This window comes from Gordionus sp. m RMFG-2023, chromosome 5 (genome assembly GCF_954871325.1).
Source record: "Gordionus sp. m RMFG-2023 chromosome 5, tfGorSpeb1-WG-v2, whole genome shotgun sequence".
Taxonomy (NCBI): Eukaryota; Metazoa; Nematomorpha; class Gordioida; order Chordodea; family Parachordodidae; genus Gordionus; species Gordionus sp. m RMFG-2023.
Window position 1 is genome coordinate 12,289,334 of NC_088779.1, and position 21,731 is coordinate 12,311,064.

A 21,731-nucleotide genomic window follows, 5' to 3' on the forward strand; every position below is an offset into this window, starting at 1 on the left:
TATGTGGATTCCATGTCTAATATTTAATTTGTTGAGTAAAATGACGTGAAAAAAAATTACCCAAACTTGGTTGGAACCTGAGACATTCAGGTTCTTTCATTTATAAAAATGTATTGTTTTAAATTATAATAAAACAAATGATATTAATAGTTAATAATACCCATCTCCTCGTCCTTCAGTAGAAGGCCAACAAATTCATATTTATGATTGTAAGGGAATAATGGGTAATTTAACTTCAGTTCTGATTTACTAGTGAATTATTGGATAAATAGGGAATACAACAATTTCCAACTAAATTTTGGCAGAATATTAACTTACATTTAAGAATCAAAAGAATTGTTGCGATCGGTGTTATCTTAATATATTTTATGGCTTAAGAGAAATTTGACCGAATTCCAAGAGAAATTGCAGTGATTATTAGCAGTGTAATATATTGAAGAATTTAAATCTAAAAATAAAAATTCAAATAATTTTGCATAAATTGTAAAAATTGCCCACTTACAATATTTTACCATTAACTAAATAATTCAGCGCCAAATTTTTAGGACTTTATTAATTCCAAAAAAACTGCACCAAAAATTATCGAAAAAATAATAATGATGATTTTATAAAAGTTTTCGTTTTTACATAATTTCTAAATATTATAAGAATGCATATTCAAAAATTAAAACCAAAGTTCGTAATATAATAATTTAATTTAACAAAAAAAAATTAAATATTCAAATACATAATTATAATAAAATATAAAACTAATATTAAATTAAAATTACTATACAATAATAATCAAAAATTTCATTAACATAACTATTCAAATTATTTAACTATACAAAACAAATAAAATCCTATTCCAATATTCAAATAAATATTTAAATATACAATAAGAATCAATTCCCGTTTTATATTGCTTTCCAAAAGAAAAAGTTAAATATCAAATCAAAAATAATTGATGTTTAAATTTATTTCAAATAAACCAAAAAATCAATTAAATGATGGTTAAATTCATTTCAAATAAACCCAAAAATTTCTTTTGATTTTAAATTATGTTGAATAATTGAGAGATTTTTTTTTCCTATTTCCAACCCCTTTTATGTAAGAAGATAAGGGCTATTTAAAAATGGTTAAATTTAAAATAATGTGGTCAAATTTCGGGAAATAATTTACCTAGAAATAATGATTCAAATTTTATTATATAACTTAATAATCGCTCCATATAATTTGTATAGTAATATGTAGTTAATTACCAAAAACTAAAAAAAATACTATATAGAGGAAAAGTATAATTTTGTATTTATAAAGATACGGTGCTTGCTTTGTATTTATTAGATTGAATCTAACACTAGTCTAAAAATTAAGGGTTCCAGACTCATTCCATCCCAAAAGCGGGAGATTTAACAATGATTAAAAAATTTTTTTTATAAGAATTATAATATACTCACAAAATATTGAAAAATCAGTATTTATTTAGTTATGAAAAAATATAAAAGGCGAGAAACGGATTATGCAAAAAAATTAAAAAAATTATTATATTTAGAAAAATAAAATTAATACTAAGCAGTACTTTAATTTATGTAAATTTTGCCGTGTGTGTGTTGAACTAAGAGGGAAAAGGGAGTGTTTCAAAGAAACACTTGCAATTCTCTTTTAATATTTCAAATTGAATTTTTTGTTTGAGGGAAAGGGACTTGTTTTTAACCCCTGTTCATATTGAAATTATTTTAACCAATAGATTTAAAAATTTTAGGGATTGGGGACCAGGGTTTCCCAAAACACTAAAGATAAGAGGGATAAAAGAATTTAAAAGGGCCATTCAATTTATAATAATTTTATTCTAAAACTAAAATGATACTTTTAAAAATAAATATAAAATAAGGTATATATCTTATTGAATAAAATTAAAAATAGAGGTGCTTTAAGATTTTTGAATTTTAAATATGGGTTATAGATTGGTCTGAAATTTTTTTTGCAGACAGCCAGAACTGATCAAAAAACCATATGTTGAAGGGTAATTATTTAGTTTGTGTGTATGGAATTAAATATACTTTATTAAGAAATTTTATTTAAATATTAAAATTTAAGAGTAAAAGAGGTAAAATTGTTGCAATGTATACTGTGAGCATGTATTGGAAATATCAAAATTTAAAATAGTTTGTTTAAAATTTAAATTAGGATGAACATATTTTCAGAATGGTACTTTAATAGGTATTCATGAATTTCATATAAATACCAGGAGCTCACCAGTAGAATCATAGGTAAATCCGAAATTTATCCTTCATTTGATTATAATTTTGAAATTAGACAGATTTAATTCTTATAAGCCCCTTACATCAGACCTATTTTTCTGGATCAAATAAATTATTTGGGTGGGCTTGGGAAATTTTTTCACCATTAATATGGACTTGGACATAGCTTGAGAAACATTTTTCATAATTATTATACTCTAAGATTCCTGTAAATTTTTTAATTTTAAATATGGACTAGAAATTGGCCTGAAAATTTCTTTTGAAGACATGGCAAGGCCTGATCAAAAACCAAGGCCCATGCAACTTTCATATTCTGATTGTATTTTTAAATGCATTGTGACTTTTTATATATTTTATTTCAGTCCTCAACTATCAAAATTATTATGGTCTTTTGCGGGTTTGAGAAAACCTAGTGCGAGGACCTGGCTTGGGAATTTTTTTAATATTAGGCATAGGTGTAATATTTAACACAGACAATTTATATGGCCCTCAAGTAAAATCTAATTTAAATATATTTTTATTCAAAAAAATAGTATTCACTCTTAGTCTTAATGGATTGGCCTTTGTTGGAGTGAGCTAGACTAAAAAATAGATTGGTTTTTAGAGATTTACCTATCTCCAGGCTTTGAAAATTACTATCGGTTAGCCAGGTTTGAGAAATTTTTTTTATAAAATTATTATGAGTTGGGCTGGGCTTGGAAAATATTTTTAAATTATATTGGGCTGGGCTTGGGGAAAATTTTTCAAAATTATTATGAGCTTGGACGCTTGAGAATTTTTTTATTATTAATTATAGATCAGACATTGGCCCAAAACAAATTTTTTTGCAGGCCTGGGCTTGACCTGATCAAAAAACCAAGGCCCATGAAAATCTGAATTATGATAGTATTTTTAAATTCATTATGATTATTTAAATATTTTATTTCAGTTATCAACTACCAAAATTATTAAAATCTTTCATTGGGCTTGGAAGAATTTTCATAATTAATATGGCTTTGGACTTTGCCTGGAAATTTTTTTAAATATTAAATATTAGGTATAAGTAATCAGTAATATTTAACAAATAATATTGGTATTATCAAGTAAATGCTTTAAATTTATTTTTACTCAAACCATAGCACTTAGTTTTAATGGATTATACCTGGCCTGAAGGGATGAGAAGGTAAGAAGAATAAAAATTGGATATTATTTTCAAATAACAGGTAACATGCATAAAGTTAGAAGAAAATTTTCATTCCCCGTCATTTTTGATGGGCTATTTACTAGTATATATATATATGTATTATAAAAAAAACAATTTAAACGAAATACATAGTTTTTTACAAAATTTTATTTTATTAAATTTTTATTATATATCCTTAAAATATTTTTAAGCATATATTTTTGTATAAGAGTAAAAAATATTGCATGTTGAACCAAAATAATATAAAAATAATTTTGAGAAATAAATAATAGTCTTCCTAAAAAGGAACAATAGTCAAATTTAAAAATATTTAATTTCTATTCCTGAAATAATTCATATAATTAGATATCTTATATATTAAATTGGTATAATTGGTTATTTTTTATTCACATTCTTGGAATTTGAATTTATTATTAATTGTCATCATAATATTTAGATTTTCATATTTATTGTTTGTAAATTCTAATTTTTTTATAAATACGAAACGATTGTTATAATGAATTTATTAGTTTAATTTTTGAAATTATACAATTTTATAATGATCATAAAATTTTATAGGAGTTTATCAGGGGTTCGAACCGAACCCGAACCTGTAGAAGAAAACCAGGGTTTTTGGGAAAAAAATTTGAACCCGAACCGAACCTGAACCACGTTTATAAAATTTTCAAAACCCCGAACCGAACCAGGGAATTTTATTTGAACCCTTCCGGGTTCAGTGTATTGTATAAATTAATATAAGATATTTGTATAATTGTAAATACAAATATTAATAATTTACTTGACATTTTATAATATTTTCAAATTTCCAATTAAGTAAATTGTTAATAAATTTTAAACAACTTAATTCATTTATTCCAAAATTTTTTAAAATTTATTCGCAAAAATTCCTATTGGATTGTTAATAAATTTTAAACAATTAAATTCATTTACGCCATTTATTTTTAATTTTTAACTTTTTCTCAAAGATTATTAATTAGAGGAAAATGAAAGTGAACAAGTCAAAGTAAAAATTAATATATTGGATATTGTTAATTTAAAGAAATACGTCTAAATATATTTTTTTAAATCTATACATGACTATGCTTTGTATTTTTAACTATATTTTGCCTATAAATAAAATAAAAATTTATTTTTTATACCAAATTTATGTTTAATTATGTTAAATATAGAATATTTTTTTTTTATCAATTCAAACATTTTTAAACCTGAGCTGAACCCAGAACCAAACCCGGGGTTCAAAAATATTTCCCTGAACCGAACCCGAACCTACCTATTTTTTTAACCTTAAACCGAACCCGAACCGAACCCGGGCATAAATTTTGCCGGGTTCGCATCCCTGGAGTTTATCTTATAACCGAGCCATAAAAATATATTGATAATTGAGCTTTTAGAATTATAACTAATTTAAACATTATTAAATAAAAATATCTAATACAATTAATTTATTTAATAAAAGGTATTAACTACGTTGTTTATAGTCACCCTTTTTCATAAATTATTTAATATTGAAGATTTTTTTGGGGATCTAGAATTTAATAGCTATATAATTTTTATAAACTCTTTCGAGAGTCAGTATTAATGATGGCCATCTAGTTTAACAGTTTGCAGAAATTCTGACCATTAAATATCTTGAGAATACATAATTTTCCTAAAAACGGATACCCTTGTGAATCTGCTGAATTCAGCATCATTTTTTCCAGTATCTTGATGTATATGTGAAACTGAGAAGGTTAACATTTCCTTTAATATTCTTCGTAGTTTATTTTCTTTTTCATTTCGATAATATTTAACAAAACACGAATTGTTTATCTAATTCAATCAAAATCATGTAATCCATCAATTCACTATAAAAATATGTTTATTTTTTAAATCACAGAATAATTATAAGGAAAAAATTGATCACCACAATAAAATATATAAATTAAATCAAGAATCGAATACAAATATCTCACTAAAAACATTCCGCGAGAAAAACATAAAAAAACAAAGATTTTTTTATTTCCTTCATCAAAAAATCGGCAATAATTATAAGTTTATGAATAAATAAACAAAAAAAAATTTCAATAGGATTATTGGAAATATTTGAAATTAAATATAACAATTATAAATGTTATGATATGGTGACAGTCATTCATTTCCTTATTTTAAATATTTTTGAGATATTTAAGATATGACATTAAAAACTGACAATTGTCATATACATTATTTTTAAACTTTTATAAAATTTAAACATGGATATAACATAGAAGTTATGACAAATATTGTTACTTTGAAATCGCGAAAAATATATATTGTTAACCAGGTTTGCTGTCAGAACGGAGTTGCTCCATCCAATTTTAAAAAATTAGCATCCTAAATCTAATTTTTTTAAGAAAAAATATTGCACAGCATGTTTCTTAAATATTTGATGGCCTTATTATTAGAATACAGAATATTAAAAAAACGATGCTTTCAAACTTTTTTACTGCAATGAAAGTCGTGTTTTTATTTACAACTACATAAAATGGCAAGCCTTTCCGGGAAATAAAAGTCAAATTTAAGTCACAAGTCCAAGTTTTGTAAATATTTTTATGGGTTGTTAAATTACTTGGTTGGGTTAAATTAGCATCATTCTTGGCAAGATTTTTAGTCAAAAAATAAGCAAGACCTGTTCAATCAAATGGGTCGCTTGTTGACCAAATCTATAGACCAGTAAACCGACCAAGCCAATTTTATATAATATTTTACTGTATATTTTTTGAATTCGTATTCATATTTATGACTTGAGGAGGAATAGTTCAATATTAACATTGAAATCATTATCTTGTATTAATAAATTAGAATAATTACTTTTTCTCAGGGATCCGAACCTTTATTTATAACGGTTCAGTTTGGTTACGGTTCAGTATGTAAAAAATTATAATGGTTACGTTTTGGTTACGGTTCTTAAGAAGAAATTTATAAAGGTTTGGTTCGGTTCGGTTCGGCTAATTATAAAAGTTTATAAAGGCTCATTACGGTTAGAAATTTTTTTTTTATTGAAGCAACACCATCTTCTAATTAATTTTTATTATAAGCATCTATGAATTATATATAAAAAAAATATATAAGATTCAAAATAACTCATTTTTAAATATATTATTTGAACGTATAATATATTTTATAATATAAATGGATTCTTTTTTGTTCGTTGTGACGATAACACAAGCCCCAAAAAGCCCTTTCTACAGAAACTTGTGTTGGCGGAACCGCCAGTACATAAGAGCAATTTATATAATTCTGGATATTGAAATTATTCCTATTTCTAAAATATCAAAACTGAACTGGTTTAACCGTTTTTATAAAGGTTCTTTTTATTCCTTCAAAAAATATTTATATCAGTTCGGTTACGGTTAGGTTTCAGATATTTATAACGGTTTATAATGGTTTAACGGTTCGTTACGGTTCACTCCGGGTCCCTGCTTTTTCTAAATGTTCTTTTCTTTAATCTGAAAATATTATATATTTTTTTATTTTACTCTACCAACTCGAGTCACCAAATGCAGTTGTAATTATGAACCTCTATTGTAAAATAGTTCAAAATTAATTATCTTATATTAATAAATTTAGAATACTTATTTTTACAAATTGTTCTCTTCTTAATCTATTGTATATTTTTTACTTTACATCAACTTAAGTCTCGACTAAGTTATGAAAGGCCGAGTAATTCAATTCAATATTAACATCGATTCGAATTAATTGATTTAGAATACTTCATATTTTAGGGTTGGAAAAATAAATTAATAACTGTTTAAAAATAGTCGTTCTCTGTTTAATAATTTTTATAAAAAATAAGAAGTAAAGATAGAAAAAATATGGCATATCCGGATATTATTTTTATTCAACTATTTTGCATTAAAATAATCATATATCTATTTATTTAATATTATGAGGAAATTTTAAGTCATTTAATAATTCTTAGGAAAAAATGAGATAAATTTAACCGATATAATTCTATTCTGTTTTTATAGTTTTTTTTTATACATTTATAAACTATTATCTTTTATTTTTTTTCCATCCCAGTCTTATATCCTACATATTATACAACTTTATATGGTGTTTCAATTTTGTCATTTTAAAATTATTATCCTTAAATTTTGTAATAATTTCACTATTTAAAATTATTTTATTTATTCAAATAAGATAATATATAATATTATATAAATAAAAATGAAGATCAAAACTCAAAATATAAAGTTGTTTAACAAATTTTTATTTAGTTTGATTAACAAAATATCGTCTAAAGTAGATTTATTCAATCTAGTTCTTAAGGGTGTTACAATCCTAGCGCACTGAAGGATCTTTCTATAGACACTTGTGAACAAGAAGCAACTAGAATCTCGCGAGAGGGTGTATCATTCGGGATCTTTAAATTTTTTGGATTGCCAATATTGCAAAAGATTTTGATCGGATGACAATTTTTAGCTTGAATATATTATTATCAAACAGATATTTCTGCCGACAATCCAAACACTTAAGCTAATTGTTAGAATATTCATTCTTGATTTCTTCTGAATCCAATTTATAAATTTTAAAAAAATCTGAATTCATCCCACAGGCGTGAATAAATTAAGGTTTTGCCCCATTTTTATGAAAATCTTTATTATCATTTAGATTTTTTAACATTCGATAGGATATTCTACCTAATAACCGTGTAACACGGTTTGCAAGCTTTTTCAAGGGAATATAATATTTTATATTTTTGTGATTTAAACAAAATCGATCTTATTTCATCGAGGTCTACCTTAAGATTTTTTCATAAAATCATTAACCTCTAATTGGATTGTATGGGCACAACAACGCTTACAAATGAGCCCAAATGATTTTCTTAGATCATTTAATTCTCCATATCATCATTTACTAGTTCTTTATCATCTTGTTTGAAAATTTAAGTTTTCATAAACATCTTGAATTTGATCATATATAAGGTACTCTTCAGGCGGATTATCATGTATACACTGTCATTTTGCTGCAAATCTCAATATCATTTATTTGAGAATCGTTAAATGTTTAAGTAGACTCGTTATTAGTTAACGGACTCGTTATTGGGACAAATATTCTAAAAGGCATTCAGAAAAATCAATATGAGTAATGAGCTATTCCTCAGCCATCATTCCAACATTTTAAATCATATTCGCACCATCGTCAACCGTGATACTGTGTATTTGGCACAAACATATTTATATTATTTTAATAAATTAATTTCTTTCTTTACATTAGATGCCGCTTTACAATTTCTAACATCCCTAAAGTTCGAATTTCTATCTTATTATCCATAATAAACTGGGAATTATCCCCTAACACTGATTTTTGAAATCTGTTTGCCTTATCTATCTTCAACGAAATAAATTAATATTTTACTTGTTGCATTATCTGGCATCTTATTTCTATTGGAGCATATTTTATTTTATCAATTACGATGTGTTTTTTATAGTCATATCGATTGGACTATTGGATCTAATAATATCCTGAATGATTCAAATGTTAATAATTGGCAAGTTATTAATGGGAATTAATCCCATAACCAATTCGCAAACCTAAATTTTATTTTAGAAATTATTATATCTAAAATTAATAATTATTTTAGAGCCCTACAATTCTTCTTTCAGGTCAAATCAAATTTAAAAATACCTTTTATATTTTATTTTGTAATCAATGAGATTTTTTTTATTCTGAACGTAATTATTAGTCTGAAAAATAAATAAAACCCGAGTTAAAAAATATTTGAAAAAATTAAATTTTACAATTTACTAACAAAGGTAATGATTTGACTTATGTAAATATACTTCCGATTTGTTCATCATGATTTTAATTGTTTGGGGTGTGTTCTCGTTTGAATACAAACTTATGCTGACGTTTAACTTTATCTGAGTTAAATTAGCTGCATTATTAGGATGTTGACTGAAAATATGTCTTTTAAGATTAGCTATAAAATGCACATATATATCAATTAGGAAGTTAATAAATCATTTTTAACTAGGTAGGCCGAATGCGAAAATAAAACAATTGATGGTTGTTAAAAAAAGATAATCGGTACCGAACTGATTAATTCCGCTTTAACTCATTTGTGAACTATAGATTAGGTAGTCTGGTGAATGACTTTAAAATAGGAAAAAATAATATAAGCCTCTTTTTAATTGACCTTTAATTCACACAGTGGCGTATCCAGGATTTTCCTATAGGGGGGGGGGTAATTTGGGGGGGGGGGCTTTGCCCCCAAACTCCCTTTGACTGGCCTTCGGCCAGCTTTTCCCCCACCTTCAGCTGGGTCAATCTGTGAGCTATTCTTTTAAATTATTCATAATTCAATAATATTTATAATAATATTTTTAGCTTTTATTTACTCATTCGCACTTATGAATATTTAAAGAAGAAATAAAGGTTATAACCTTTAAAGAACAAGTTTTTATAACTTATTATCAAATACAATATTATACAAAAAATTTATTAAATACTAGAATTATAATGCGATTTTTAATTTTCGTGGGAAATTTGCCAATTCATCAAGAATTTCGTTTGTCGTTGGAATCAAACTCTGTGGATATTTAACAGAGCTAACCCATTTAGCCAAGATTCGGAAGTAGTATTTTTGTAAATAAGTTTTCCTTCTCAATTTGAAAAAGGTCCTTTCATCCGTAAATGTTATAATAGGCAAACATGCAAGAATATTAAATTAGAGATTTGCAAAGTTAGGCCCGGCCCGGCCCGTACCCGGCCTGAGTCCGGCCCGCTAATTCTATTTAAAATAATCGGGTTTGGGCCGGGCCGGGCCTAATATTTTTAAAAAATTTCAGGCCGGGTCGGGTCGGACCTTGGAAATTTTATTAAATATATCTAAATTTATCAATTTTATATTGAATTTTTTATGTAAAATAAAAAAATTTGATTTAATTTATTGAAACTAAACGCTATATAACATATGTCTTTTATTTTAAGTAATTATAAAAATTAATTTCTATATTTAAATAAATTCGGGCTTGGCCTGGCCGGCAAAACTTTTTAAAAAAATTTCGGGTTCGGGTCTGGCCGGCAAAACTTTTTTAAAAAAAATTTCGGGCCAGGCTTGAAAAATTAGGCCCGATGCAGATCACTCTATTAAATACCTTCAAAATATTTGGAAATTAAGCCAAGGTTTCCTTATACCGATTGAGCGCATAAACATGCTCAGGTAAAATAATAAACGTAGTAAATATTTATACCACAATTCGATTTCACTGATTAAATTGATTTCAGGAATAAAATTTTCAAAATATTTAATTTTACCAATAATGGCATCAGAAAACGAAGGGTATTTAGGTAATAAAATTTGTAGATTACCAAAGACATGTTTTTTATCTAAAAACCATACTTTAATTTGCTATAAAAAGTATCTTAAGAATGGGATGAAATTGGATATTTTATAATATTCTATAAGATTTAGTTTTTGATTTAACGTCTATATAAATATTATAAAATATTCATCTACATTCATTCTTCCTGTTCACATTTTACTCCAAATCAATAACTTAAACCAAATAGAAATTTGGTTTTTATAAATTTCTACATAGTAGTGAGCTATAGGAAAAGAATTTATTAATGCAACTAGCAGTTAGGATAAACTCTGCTTGATATTGAGAAATTTTGACGGGACAGGGGGAGGGGGTGGGAAGTAAAATTTTTATTAGCTTAAAATGATATTTAAGAAAACAATCAAATTTGCGATGGGGGGTAAAATTCCCCCCCCCCCCCCCCATTGGTTACGCGTCTGAATTCACAGGATTTGAGTTTTATTAATTTTTATTTAATTAGAATTGGGTCCGAACAACGGACTAGGGAAAAAAATATTACTTGTAAAGATATTTTTCTACGGGTATGGCAAGAAATTTGTAAAATTTTTAAAATTGAAAGTCTCTTAAAACGATTAGCTTAAATATACAAAAAAAGTTTAAATAATTATAAGAATTTGGGTTGTAACTATAAAAACCAATTATAAAAACAAAATTTATTAAAATATCTCACATGGAATTGATTTAAGATTTTTTTATGGAATGAGCTGCATGTTGCATAAATATTGTCTTGGTCATATAAAAAAAATTCGATATAATCAAATTTCTCTTCAATCATGATTAATAATTTAATTAAAAAATTTTTTTTTATTTAATAAAGAAAATATATTTGAAAGAAGAAATTAAATTATGATTATAATAAATGGAGTATTATTATTTTTTTTAAGTAAAATGAATTGAAATAAAAGCAGGCGAGGAACGGCGATGATTAAGCTAAAAAATAACTAAAAATATTAATATTTTTAGAAAAATAAAAAAACTTCTAAATAAAATCATATGCAACAATCCGTTCGGACCGGTCGGATCAACAGTCCGTTCCGACAACATGGTCTAATGATCTGGTCCGACCGAAGACCGATTAAAGAAGATAAAAGTTTACTATGAATTGCATTTTAGTTAATGTATATGAACAGATAAAATATGATTATTTAATGCTTATAACTTTATAATATCTTATTCAACATTTAATATTTATACCTTCCGTTTCATTCAATTCATTCGTCAAGTAATTTGTAGGGTAATTTGTATTGTATAATATAATAAAAATGTTTCAAGGATATAATTAAAATATTGGTAATAATAACATTTTTCATTTTTAATAAATTTAACTCAGAATAAAACTTTTATGACTTAATAAGGAAACATTTTTTTAGATGGGACCGTGGGACCTTCTGGTCTCACTTGACTAAACAGTCTATAGTCCGGTCTCATTTTAGAAAAAAAGGGCCGGACAGGACCGTTGCAAACACTACGAAATCCTTTTTAAAAATAAATTTGGCTCAATTAGAGATATGCATCGGACCTAATTTTCAAGCCTGGCCCGGCATAAAATATTTTTAAAAAAATTTGTTCTGCCCGGCCCGATCTTGAACAAAAATTTTTTATTTGTCTCAAAAAGCCCGACCTGAAATAAAAAATTAAGATTATTTTTTATTTTTTTGCAAAGCCCTGCCCCAATTTAATATATGGAAATATTTAATAGTTTTTTATTGTAAAAATAATATTCTATAAGTAAAAATTATAGCACCTTGTTTCTTGCAAGAATATTAAAATATATCAATTTGTTTCACAAAATTTAATGATATCTTATTTAAAAATTAAGCCCTCTATAATTGATACGATTATTATAACTTCATTTGCAAACAGAATGAGATAATGAGAAAAATATAATTGCAAATCTTTTCGAAATTGCAACAGTTATCTTCTACTTTCATAATTCTTTATTATTAAATGTGTATTGAGACTGATAGGGGATTTCTTAATAATTTTAATAATGATATCATTTTAAAATTTATATAACTTAGCTAATATAGTATGGCCATAAATTATAAAATTCTCTCTTTTTATTGGTTATCAGACAAAACATTGCAAATTTAAGATCAGAGGGTTTAATAGAAAGACGGATTTAAATATATTAATTTTGAAATTTCTTTTTTTGGGCATAATTTACACGATATTATTATATTTTTAAAAATTAAGCTTTAATTGCAAAGATTGGACTATGCAGAGACCCCAATCATTTTAAAAACTTTAGTACTTAAAATTCTTTCGGTATTTTTGCCTGGATCTTATTGCAAAATTAATTTTGATTTTTTTTCAGTAGTTAAATAATTATAAGGGTTTTTTTAGAACTTATCACACAGACACCACATAGATTATCCGTATAAATTTTTTCCATATTGTTATATTAAGATACAATTTTTTATACATAATTTTTATTAATAAAAAATTCCAATATTATATTAATATTTGGACCTTAGATAAACATGATGCAGTGATTTAATCAATATTTAATTTTTTGATAAATCAAAATCATTAACTTACAATTTTTAAATATATTTTTAAATTATGAAAGCTACAAATAAATTTGATTTTAATATGAAATGTTTCTAAATTGGGATTTCAGGGTGCATCACCTAGTCTCACGCGTGATTTCTTCACATATGGCAAATTATTTATAAAAAAATTAGAATGTGGAAGATTTTCTGTTTGTTTATATGGTATACTTCGTAAATTTCCAAAATCTGGCTGTGATGAGTTTAGTGTGGCATATTTTGATTTATTTAAAAAATTGTGGCACTACTAATCAATGTGGCAGACTTGGAAATCATGCAAATATGGCTCATTGAGCTAGCTTGATTATAAATCTATTTGTCCTTTCAAAATTTGGCAGTGGTATACTAATATCCCTTCATTGAACAGGTGGAAAAAAATCGCACGAGAAAATATGTGGGGTACCCTCAGACCGCAATTTAGAAACGCTATATATTGAATTCAAATTAATTTGTAGCTATATTTTAAAAATATTTAAATATTAAATATTATAAAATGATATAAAAAAATGAAATTATGATTAAATCACTGATACATCTTTTAGATTTACAGTAAACAAAATATTTCCTCAAGGAGCTTAAATATATAATATTATTTACCTCGTTAAAAACGTGTAATTTTTGTTATGGGGTCCTTTAGATGTACTAGAAGTTCTTTAGCCGTTTTGAACATATTTTACATAGTAAACATTAGCAAATATTTATAAATAATGTTTAATAAATTATAGATCATTGCTTTTATTTTAATAAGTGTAGCTACTTATGGCAGATTTTCAAACAAAATAACAAATATTGCAATAATTGGAGGCATTGTAGCATGTGGTGTGTTTTTATTATTTTTAGCTATCGTAGGTTTATTTGGAACATATAAACATCATCAAATCATACTATTTTTTGTATCCTTTTTTTACAAACACATTTTATATTAATTACATTACAATAATTAGTTTATATTTTCTTAACTCTTATCTCAAAAAAGTATATGATTATACTCTTCACATTATTTGTTGTACAATTCTCGATTGCTTCAGCATGCTTGGGTTTTGGTATGTATCGACAACAAAATCTGGCAACTAGAGGTTGGTTATTGGCAAATGACAATGTTAAGGCAAATGTTCAAAAATATTTTGACTGCTGTGGTTTTATTAATAATTCAAATATATTTGAACCGTCTGCGACAAACCCATTAGGTCATCCAACCTGCAGCAAAGTATATTATATTAGATTTATATTTTATTTTTTAAATTTTATAAATAGTTTGAATAAATAATATACTATTGAAATACCTGATTTAAGGTCCTATAAATTAATATTATTAAGTCAATGTTTACCATTTTAAATATTAAAATAAAATACTACAACTTATCAGTTATCCTTAATTTGAATATATCTGGGATGACCTCTTATCTCAAATTCCTTTCTCTACCTTCTATAATAGACATAACTAAGGGTAAGATCCGTTTTTCTCTTTGTTCACTCCCATTCCCATTGATGTAATCCTGTTTTCCTCCCACATGACTTTGTATGTATCAGATATATCATAAAACATCTCTTTTCTCAATCACACTTTTTTTTCATTCCAAACACTTTTTATCCTCATTATATATAGTGATTCAAAATTTCTCCATTTTAACGATTTTTAAAAATGGCCAACTCAATATTTTAGCCAGAAAAATAATATGCAAGTTTGAATATTTTACTCATAGATGTCGCAAACGTTTAGAAATCTTATTAGCTAAATAGAGGCATTATTCAGGCTAAAATTTTAAGTTAGCTTTTTTTAAAAATCAGCTCAAATGGAGAGATCTTGCATTACTAATTATAATATATATCATAAAAGTTCTTCAAGAATGAGTGGGCCATGAAAAATTAATAAAATCTACCCTTGGACTAAGGACTGAAAAGGATATTATATTTCCATTCTATTCCATTGCTTAGAGTAAGATATATATGAATTGTTGGAGTCATTGCTAAATGTACCAATAATTTTTATCAATATTGTATTAATACTCACTGGTATCTATATTGAACTGGTGTTCATAGTATTGATTAGTATCTATTGGCTGATCAATTTTATCCAATACCAGTAGTTGATACTCAGACTGATAACTTATGCTATTAAATTTTTTTTAGCCTATTTATGAAAATATAAAGAAGAAAGTGTTGTTAATATTTTATTTATTTCTTTTTACTTTAATTTAATAAATTTATATAAAAAAAAATGATTAATTATAAAATACCTTTGCTTTTTTACCCAATACATACATACTACAATGATAAATGTTTTTCAAAATATGATTTTTTTAAGTATGTTTAAACAAGTTTTTTGATCAAATTATATTTAAAATAAAATATCTTTTATAAGTAAATATATCTTCCTTAAAAACAATCTTCAATTTTGTGATCTTTAATAGGTATTTTGGGCAAAAAATCTTTAAAAAATATTTTAGATTTTTTTTCAAACATGCTTTTGATTAGCCAAAGTATTGGCTAATACCGTGATGATATTAGTTTTGGTATATTGGCTAATTTCCTGTCTGCTAATTGCTGAATATAAAAATTTAATATATAATAGTGTGCATCCAAATTGAAACGTTTATGTTGCGTTTTTTCTTCAAATACTTTATTTTAAATGATATCCTGCAAATTGGTAAACGTTTTTTTGTCTTTTAAAATATTTTAAAAACCCAAAATAGTTTTTTTTTAAAATTATTAATAAAATAATAATCACGGACGATAGTAATATATATTTTTTTTCTCCAACAAATATAAATATAATAATTTCATTTTGAATCTTATGTCAAGTTGAAATAAACATTTTAATTTTTCAAAATAATTATAATCGCTTAATTTAAAATAAATATTTTTAAAAACACAATTTAGAAATGTTGGCGTTATGTTTTTTTTAAATAAAAAAACTAAACTCAAACAACTCAATTTGAAGTACTAATATTTAAATAATATAATTTTTAGAAAATTTCATAATTTATTTATAAAAAGGCGGGCAGGGCCTGGTCGACAATGGGAAATATAAAGTTTATGTAAATTCATAATTTACATTAGAGCTGGGCCAATATTAAATCTCGAATCGGGGCCGATGTTTTATAAAGGCCGATCCTATATTAATGTTTAGGCTTATTTTATAATTATATTGTGGAAAATTTTTAAATGTTTCTTCTTTTGAAAATATTTTTTTTATGATATTGGTTCTAAGATAGATTTTAAATAAAAATTAATCTAAATAAATATATCGGATCGGTTTTATATGAATATCGAACCAGTGAAATATTTGTGGATCGGTAAACTCTAATTAATATTATTTTTATTTGTACCTTTTACAGCCCAATTTTTGCCTTTTTTTTAAATTTTAGCATAGATTGATTAATATAACTGTATTCAAAAACATATTTGCCTCTACCTTGGCCTGTTGTGTACAGTTTTATTTTAAATATTTTTTTTCAAGGTTAAAAATATATTTTGGCTATGAATATTTTAATAATATTTTTCTTACAAGGTTTATTTAATATTTGTTTTTATTTTATTTCATCCTTTTTGAATCTATTATAGAACCTTTTTCTTCCTACTTGTTTTTCACAGAAATAGTGATCAGTTTCGTCAAATCTTAGTTCCTGTACGCCTATAGGTCTAGATTTCAGGGTCAATGGTTTTTAGAAAAATCATTGCATTTTCGCTATTTATAATTACCTGAAAAGGTCAATTATTTTAATGTTTGTTTATAAAAAGGGAATCAGCGATATGGAAATAATTACAATTTCTTTTTCTTGAGTATGTACATTCCTTAATAAATCTGAATAAATATAGTTAAGGCAATTCTATCTTATAGATTAAATTTATTGTAAATTAAGAATTAGTGTTATATAATATGCTAATTTAATTAAGAGAACTAGTTTCTAAATTCTTGATTGATTAATTTTATATTCTCATTTTTTTTAAAAGAAATTATTACTATTAATGTTTTTAATTAGAATTTTTTCAACTTTCTTCATCTGCCCACTTTATTTTTAAATATAAAATGTGCGAAAATGAAAATATACTTTCATTGGAAGTTGAAGAAAAATGCGCACTTATTTAATATTTTAATTTCATTACTAATCGCTTTTTCCTGAGAGACCTATCATGTGAAAAGGGTAACATGATTTAACCTTCTACTCCATACTATACTAATTAAAGCTAAAATTTGTATTTGTATACTTTTTATTTTACCCAAAAAATGAGCTGGTTTTACATTGTCTCTTTTGCCAATCTTTGCACGCATAATTTTGTATTGTTATATTTTGTCCAAAATATCATCAATATGGTGATTTGAGGTAGGATTCCAATGATGATTTAATTAGGTAACTAATTTCGAAGTTATGAATTTATAGAATTTCGAGCTCATAACAAACTAATGTTAAAGTTAGAGTAAGATCGTTCTCTTTTTAACAATTGCAAGAAGAAAGTTAAACTAAATTTTTTCACAAATACTTTTCAATTTAAATTTCAATTGCCCCTTGGAATTCTAATTGATCCAATTAACTAGGAGGGAATTCTTGATTTATATTAAGAAGTAATGAACATATCAGTCCTAGTTAATAAACTTCACAATCAGAGAAACGATGAAGGACAATATTAATAAATTAATTGATCCTGTCAAATCTGCTTACCCTCAAAGGTTATTCATAGTGACAATATTCAATGATAAACGCAATTTACAAATTATCAAAAAATCGTGGATCAAATTTTGTTCATTTAACTCAAAATGACTCTATTTATCGCTACATGCAACAGAATGAATCATTATTTGGGCTGTATATTTTATAAAGTGATTTTAATTTTTATATCTTTTTTTTAGTTTAACAATAGGCCTATTCAAAAACGAATTCGTATCTAATAGTGCATTATTCATATTCGATTCGACGAATTGAATTGAATAATTTACTATTCGTATTCGTACGAATTATTCGAATAATTGAAATAAATTTTCTTAATAAAATATATCATGCTCAAATATATTGACAAATTTTTTTTGCAAATTTGATTTCAAACAGAAAAAATGATTATAATAATCTGATAATAAAAAGTATATAATCAATAATCTGATGATAAAAAATATGTAATCAAGTTATAAACAAAATTAAAATGTATATTATTAATTTAATTCATAGTTCTAAGCCAATTTTTAAGGCAAATAGTTTTTCTTATATTTTTTTCCTTACAACATGCGATTTTTTGACAACAAATTAGTTCCAACTAAGAAAAGCCTTTCACAAGCATTTGATGTTCCTTTTATAGATAGGTAACCACTAGGTGTGAATGAAACCTATTATAATGATTAATAAGACGGGGTGTTGTTTTGCCTTTACATTTTATAATGCTCTACCAATGATTGCAAGCAGCCTTTTCACCGTCTTTATTGATCTCATATAATCGCTCTTTTTGTGAGGAAATTTTGTCAACTTTTATTCTCCTCTAACATAATTAGGCTACTAACAATAATTTATTCTAAGATGTATTATATTTTTATATACCTTTGTTTGTGCAATTTTTTAATATAATTTATTTTGAGATTCAAAAAATAAACTTCTCGTGAGATTCAAAAAATACAGCAAATAAATTTTAAATATTGCTTTAATTTTCACAGAGATTTTTTAAATTTGTGCTAGTCTTTTTATAAACACATCACCTATCAGATTGGAAGGTCATCAAATTGAAATGACAAACGTTAGATTTATTAAAAGCAATTTATGAAATATTCCGAATAATTCATTTTATTCGAATCGAATAAATAATTATTCGTATTCGGATAAAACAAATATTTATTATATTCGAATTTTTTTTGAATAGGCCTATTTAACAATATACTAAGATATTAATGGCTAACCAAAAGAAGTAACTATACTATTTAGCAAAGAAATATAAAGATTGGACTTTTTCCGCATGGTCAGAAGTTGTTTTTGGCGATGGATCTAAGTTTGTATTTGGATTTGAAAATGTTAAATTGGTTATAATGTGTATTTTTATCACCCTATAACTTTTATCCATGTTCATGATCATTGATCAACCCAGTAAATAATAATTTTTTTAAAATAAAGAAAAGTAGCATTGATGCAGGCTATTACCTAAATATAGTTAAAAAGCCCTCAAAATTTCAAAACTATAAAAATCTTCTATTAACATTTTTTTAAAGTTTTGTAAATTTATAATTTCTACTTATTTTATACTTCCCACTTAATTTAAATGGGTCCCATTTTGATTAAAATAACTAACCATTTCTTATAATTTAAAAAAAAATTAATATGCTTCATTTTTTTCTTAAATTTTATAAACTTAAGATAAAATTTATTAAATTTTTATAATTTCTCTAACTTTAAAAAATTAATATAATATTTCTTAGTTTATTTCTCCTTTTTCATTAAAGTATGAAAATTTATTAATTATATTTTTGATATTTGGGTCGGTCTTAAATAATAATTTTTGAATATTTTTATTATAAAAATTAGAATAATAGGATAATATTCTTTGATTTATATTTTGATGGCTAATTTTTCTTTTATTATTTTTCTTCTTCGTTTATCGAGATCAATGACATATATAATACCTTGACTGACTATTCATTCATTAAAATGCATTTTTAAGCGTCGTTAAAAGCAAATCAGCTTGACCCGCCATTTTGGTAACACATATAGTAATTATTCTCATGTTAAAAACTACTATTAAATTGATAACTTGCTTCCTTACTATCTCGATGATCCGGTAATTCTTTAATAAAGTTTGCATCAGATATGGGAATAAATTAGGCTCTCGTTTAAAATTTTAATAATGATTAGTGTAACCTAGATGGCGTCCAGCTGATTTGCATTGATGTACACTTTTAATGAATGAATCGTTAGTCTAGGTATTATATATGTCATTGATCGAGATAGGCTCGAATAGGTAAAGTTTTAAACGTACATATGCTAAGGTTTTGAAAATTTCAAAAAATATTAACTAATAATACCTTAAAATCGAAAATATCATGTATTTATGATTTTAGTAAAATAACTCTCAAATAGGCCTACACTGATTTTTTTCCGATATTAAAATGTCCTGCTTATAAATGTGTGTATTTTGTAGTTGGCACAAGATTGACAGATATTTTTTAATACTTAACCATCTTTGTATGTTAATAACTCTTAAAAATATGTTATCGAACAAAAATAGGTGAGGTTGGTAGCGGCAAATAAAATCAGCCTATGTTTTGGATTGGCAAAACCGAACAAAATTCGACGTCTGATTCTAAATGTTTCCTTGAAATAATTTTGTTTTATAAATTAACTGCAAATCTGCCAATTCTGAGATATGCACATATATAGTTAGGTCATTTCAATATCGGAAAAATATTGGTGCAGCCCTAGCTCTCAAATAGCAACAAATGATAGGTTGATTAAAAATATACTACAAAGTTCCTCCTATTAAAATTTTGTTTTGATAAATATGTATTAAGAATTTAGAATTTTCTATATTCATGAGATTTACGGTTTTAATTATTACTAATATTATATAACCTAAAAGGTATGATTGATTTTTTAAAAAAATTTCACTATCAAGCTGCACTGTTGTACAAAAAATCCTATAGATTCCCTTTGTTGCACAGACGATCCAAAGGCAACCGTCGATAAATGCCCTTGTAACGCCTGTTGGAATAAATTGCACACAAAAATCGATTCCGCATTAAAGGCGAGTGGGGGTATAGGAATGTTTTTCAGTTTTACCGAGGTTTGTAAAGAATAAAATAAATGTACAACTAATTTTATTTCCATTATAGCTTATAGGTATTTATCTGTCCATGAAGTTTAGAAACATGAAAGATCCTTACGTAGAATTCAATGCTTTTCCTCAATAATGTCACATCTGAATTTTAACTATTCGGTCCCTTAATATTAATTATTTAGATTAATCGCATAAGGAATCACAAATTTTTAATTTATACCTTTTATTATTTTACCAATAAGTTGACCTAATCAAATTTACTACATAAATCGAGTGATTATATAGGCGTCGTCTCATTAAATATTTTTTCGTATTTCATTTATTTCACGACTATGCAAATATTTATATTTTAATTATTTCCCTTAAATTTCTAACTTATTTTCACACAAATATGATTTTTGGCAATGAAGAATAAATGTATAATATATTATATATAACATATACTTACGAGTAAATGGTCATAACGCAGTGTAATATCTAATATATAAAGATTTTCTTAAATGAGTACGACCATTTTTTTATTACTAAAGTTGTTAAATTTACGGAAAACTGGAATATAAGAAAAATACTTAAGGTCACTCAGGTTTAGTTCAAACCGCTCCAAAATCCGTAAAATTTTTAAAAAATGACCCGCCTATTTGGCCGAGAAAATAATTAGATTCTA

At 25.4% G+C, this 21,731-nt stretch overlaps 1 protein-coding gene across 1 annotated transcript; it reads left to right on the forward strand.

Annotated features, from left to right (window-relative positions):
- Nucleotides 1-13,870: 13,870 nt before the first annotated feature.
- On the forward strand, nucleotides 13,871-21,470 carry LOC135930524 (tetraspanin-31-like). Its single transcript, XM_065467325.1, has 5 exons — nucleotides 13,871-14,001; nucleotides 14,047-14,214; nucleotides 14,298-14,528; nucleotides 20,906-21,073; nucleotides 21,123-21,470. Exons 1-5 carry the CDS (start codon nucleotides 13,945-13,947, stop codon nucleotides 21,198-21,200), a joined length of 702 nt encoding a protein of 233 aa, XP_065323397.1. The 5' UTR covers nucleotides 13,871-13,944; the 3' UTR covers nucleotides 21,201-21,470.
- Nucleotides 21,471-21,731: the final 261 nt, after the last annotated feature.

Bases quoted from the DNA above. Each gene is read 5' to 3' on its own strand.
- LOC135930524 (XM_065467325.1), top strand. From the start codon at position 13,945: ATGGGGTCCTTTAGATGTACTAGAAGTTCTTTAGCCGTTTTGAACATA. The intron at 14,002-14,046 runs GTAAACATTAGC...AATAAATTATAG, and splicing joins TTTTGAACATATTTTACATA to ATCATTGCTTTTATTTTAAT. The intron at 14,529-20,905 runs GTATATTATATT...TTCACTATCAAG, and splicing joins GTCATCCAACCTGCAGCAAA to CTGCACTGTTGTACAAAAAA.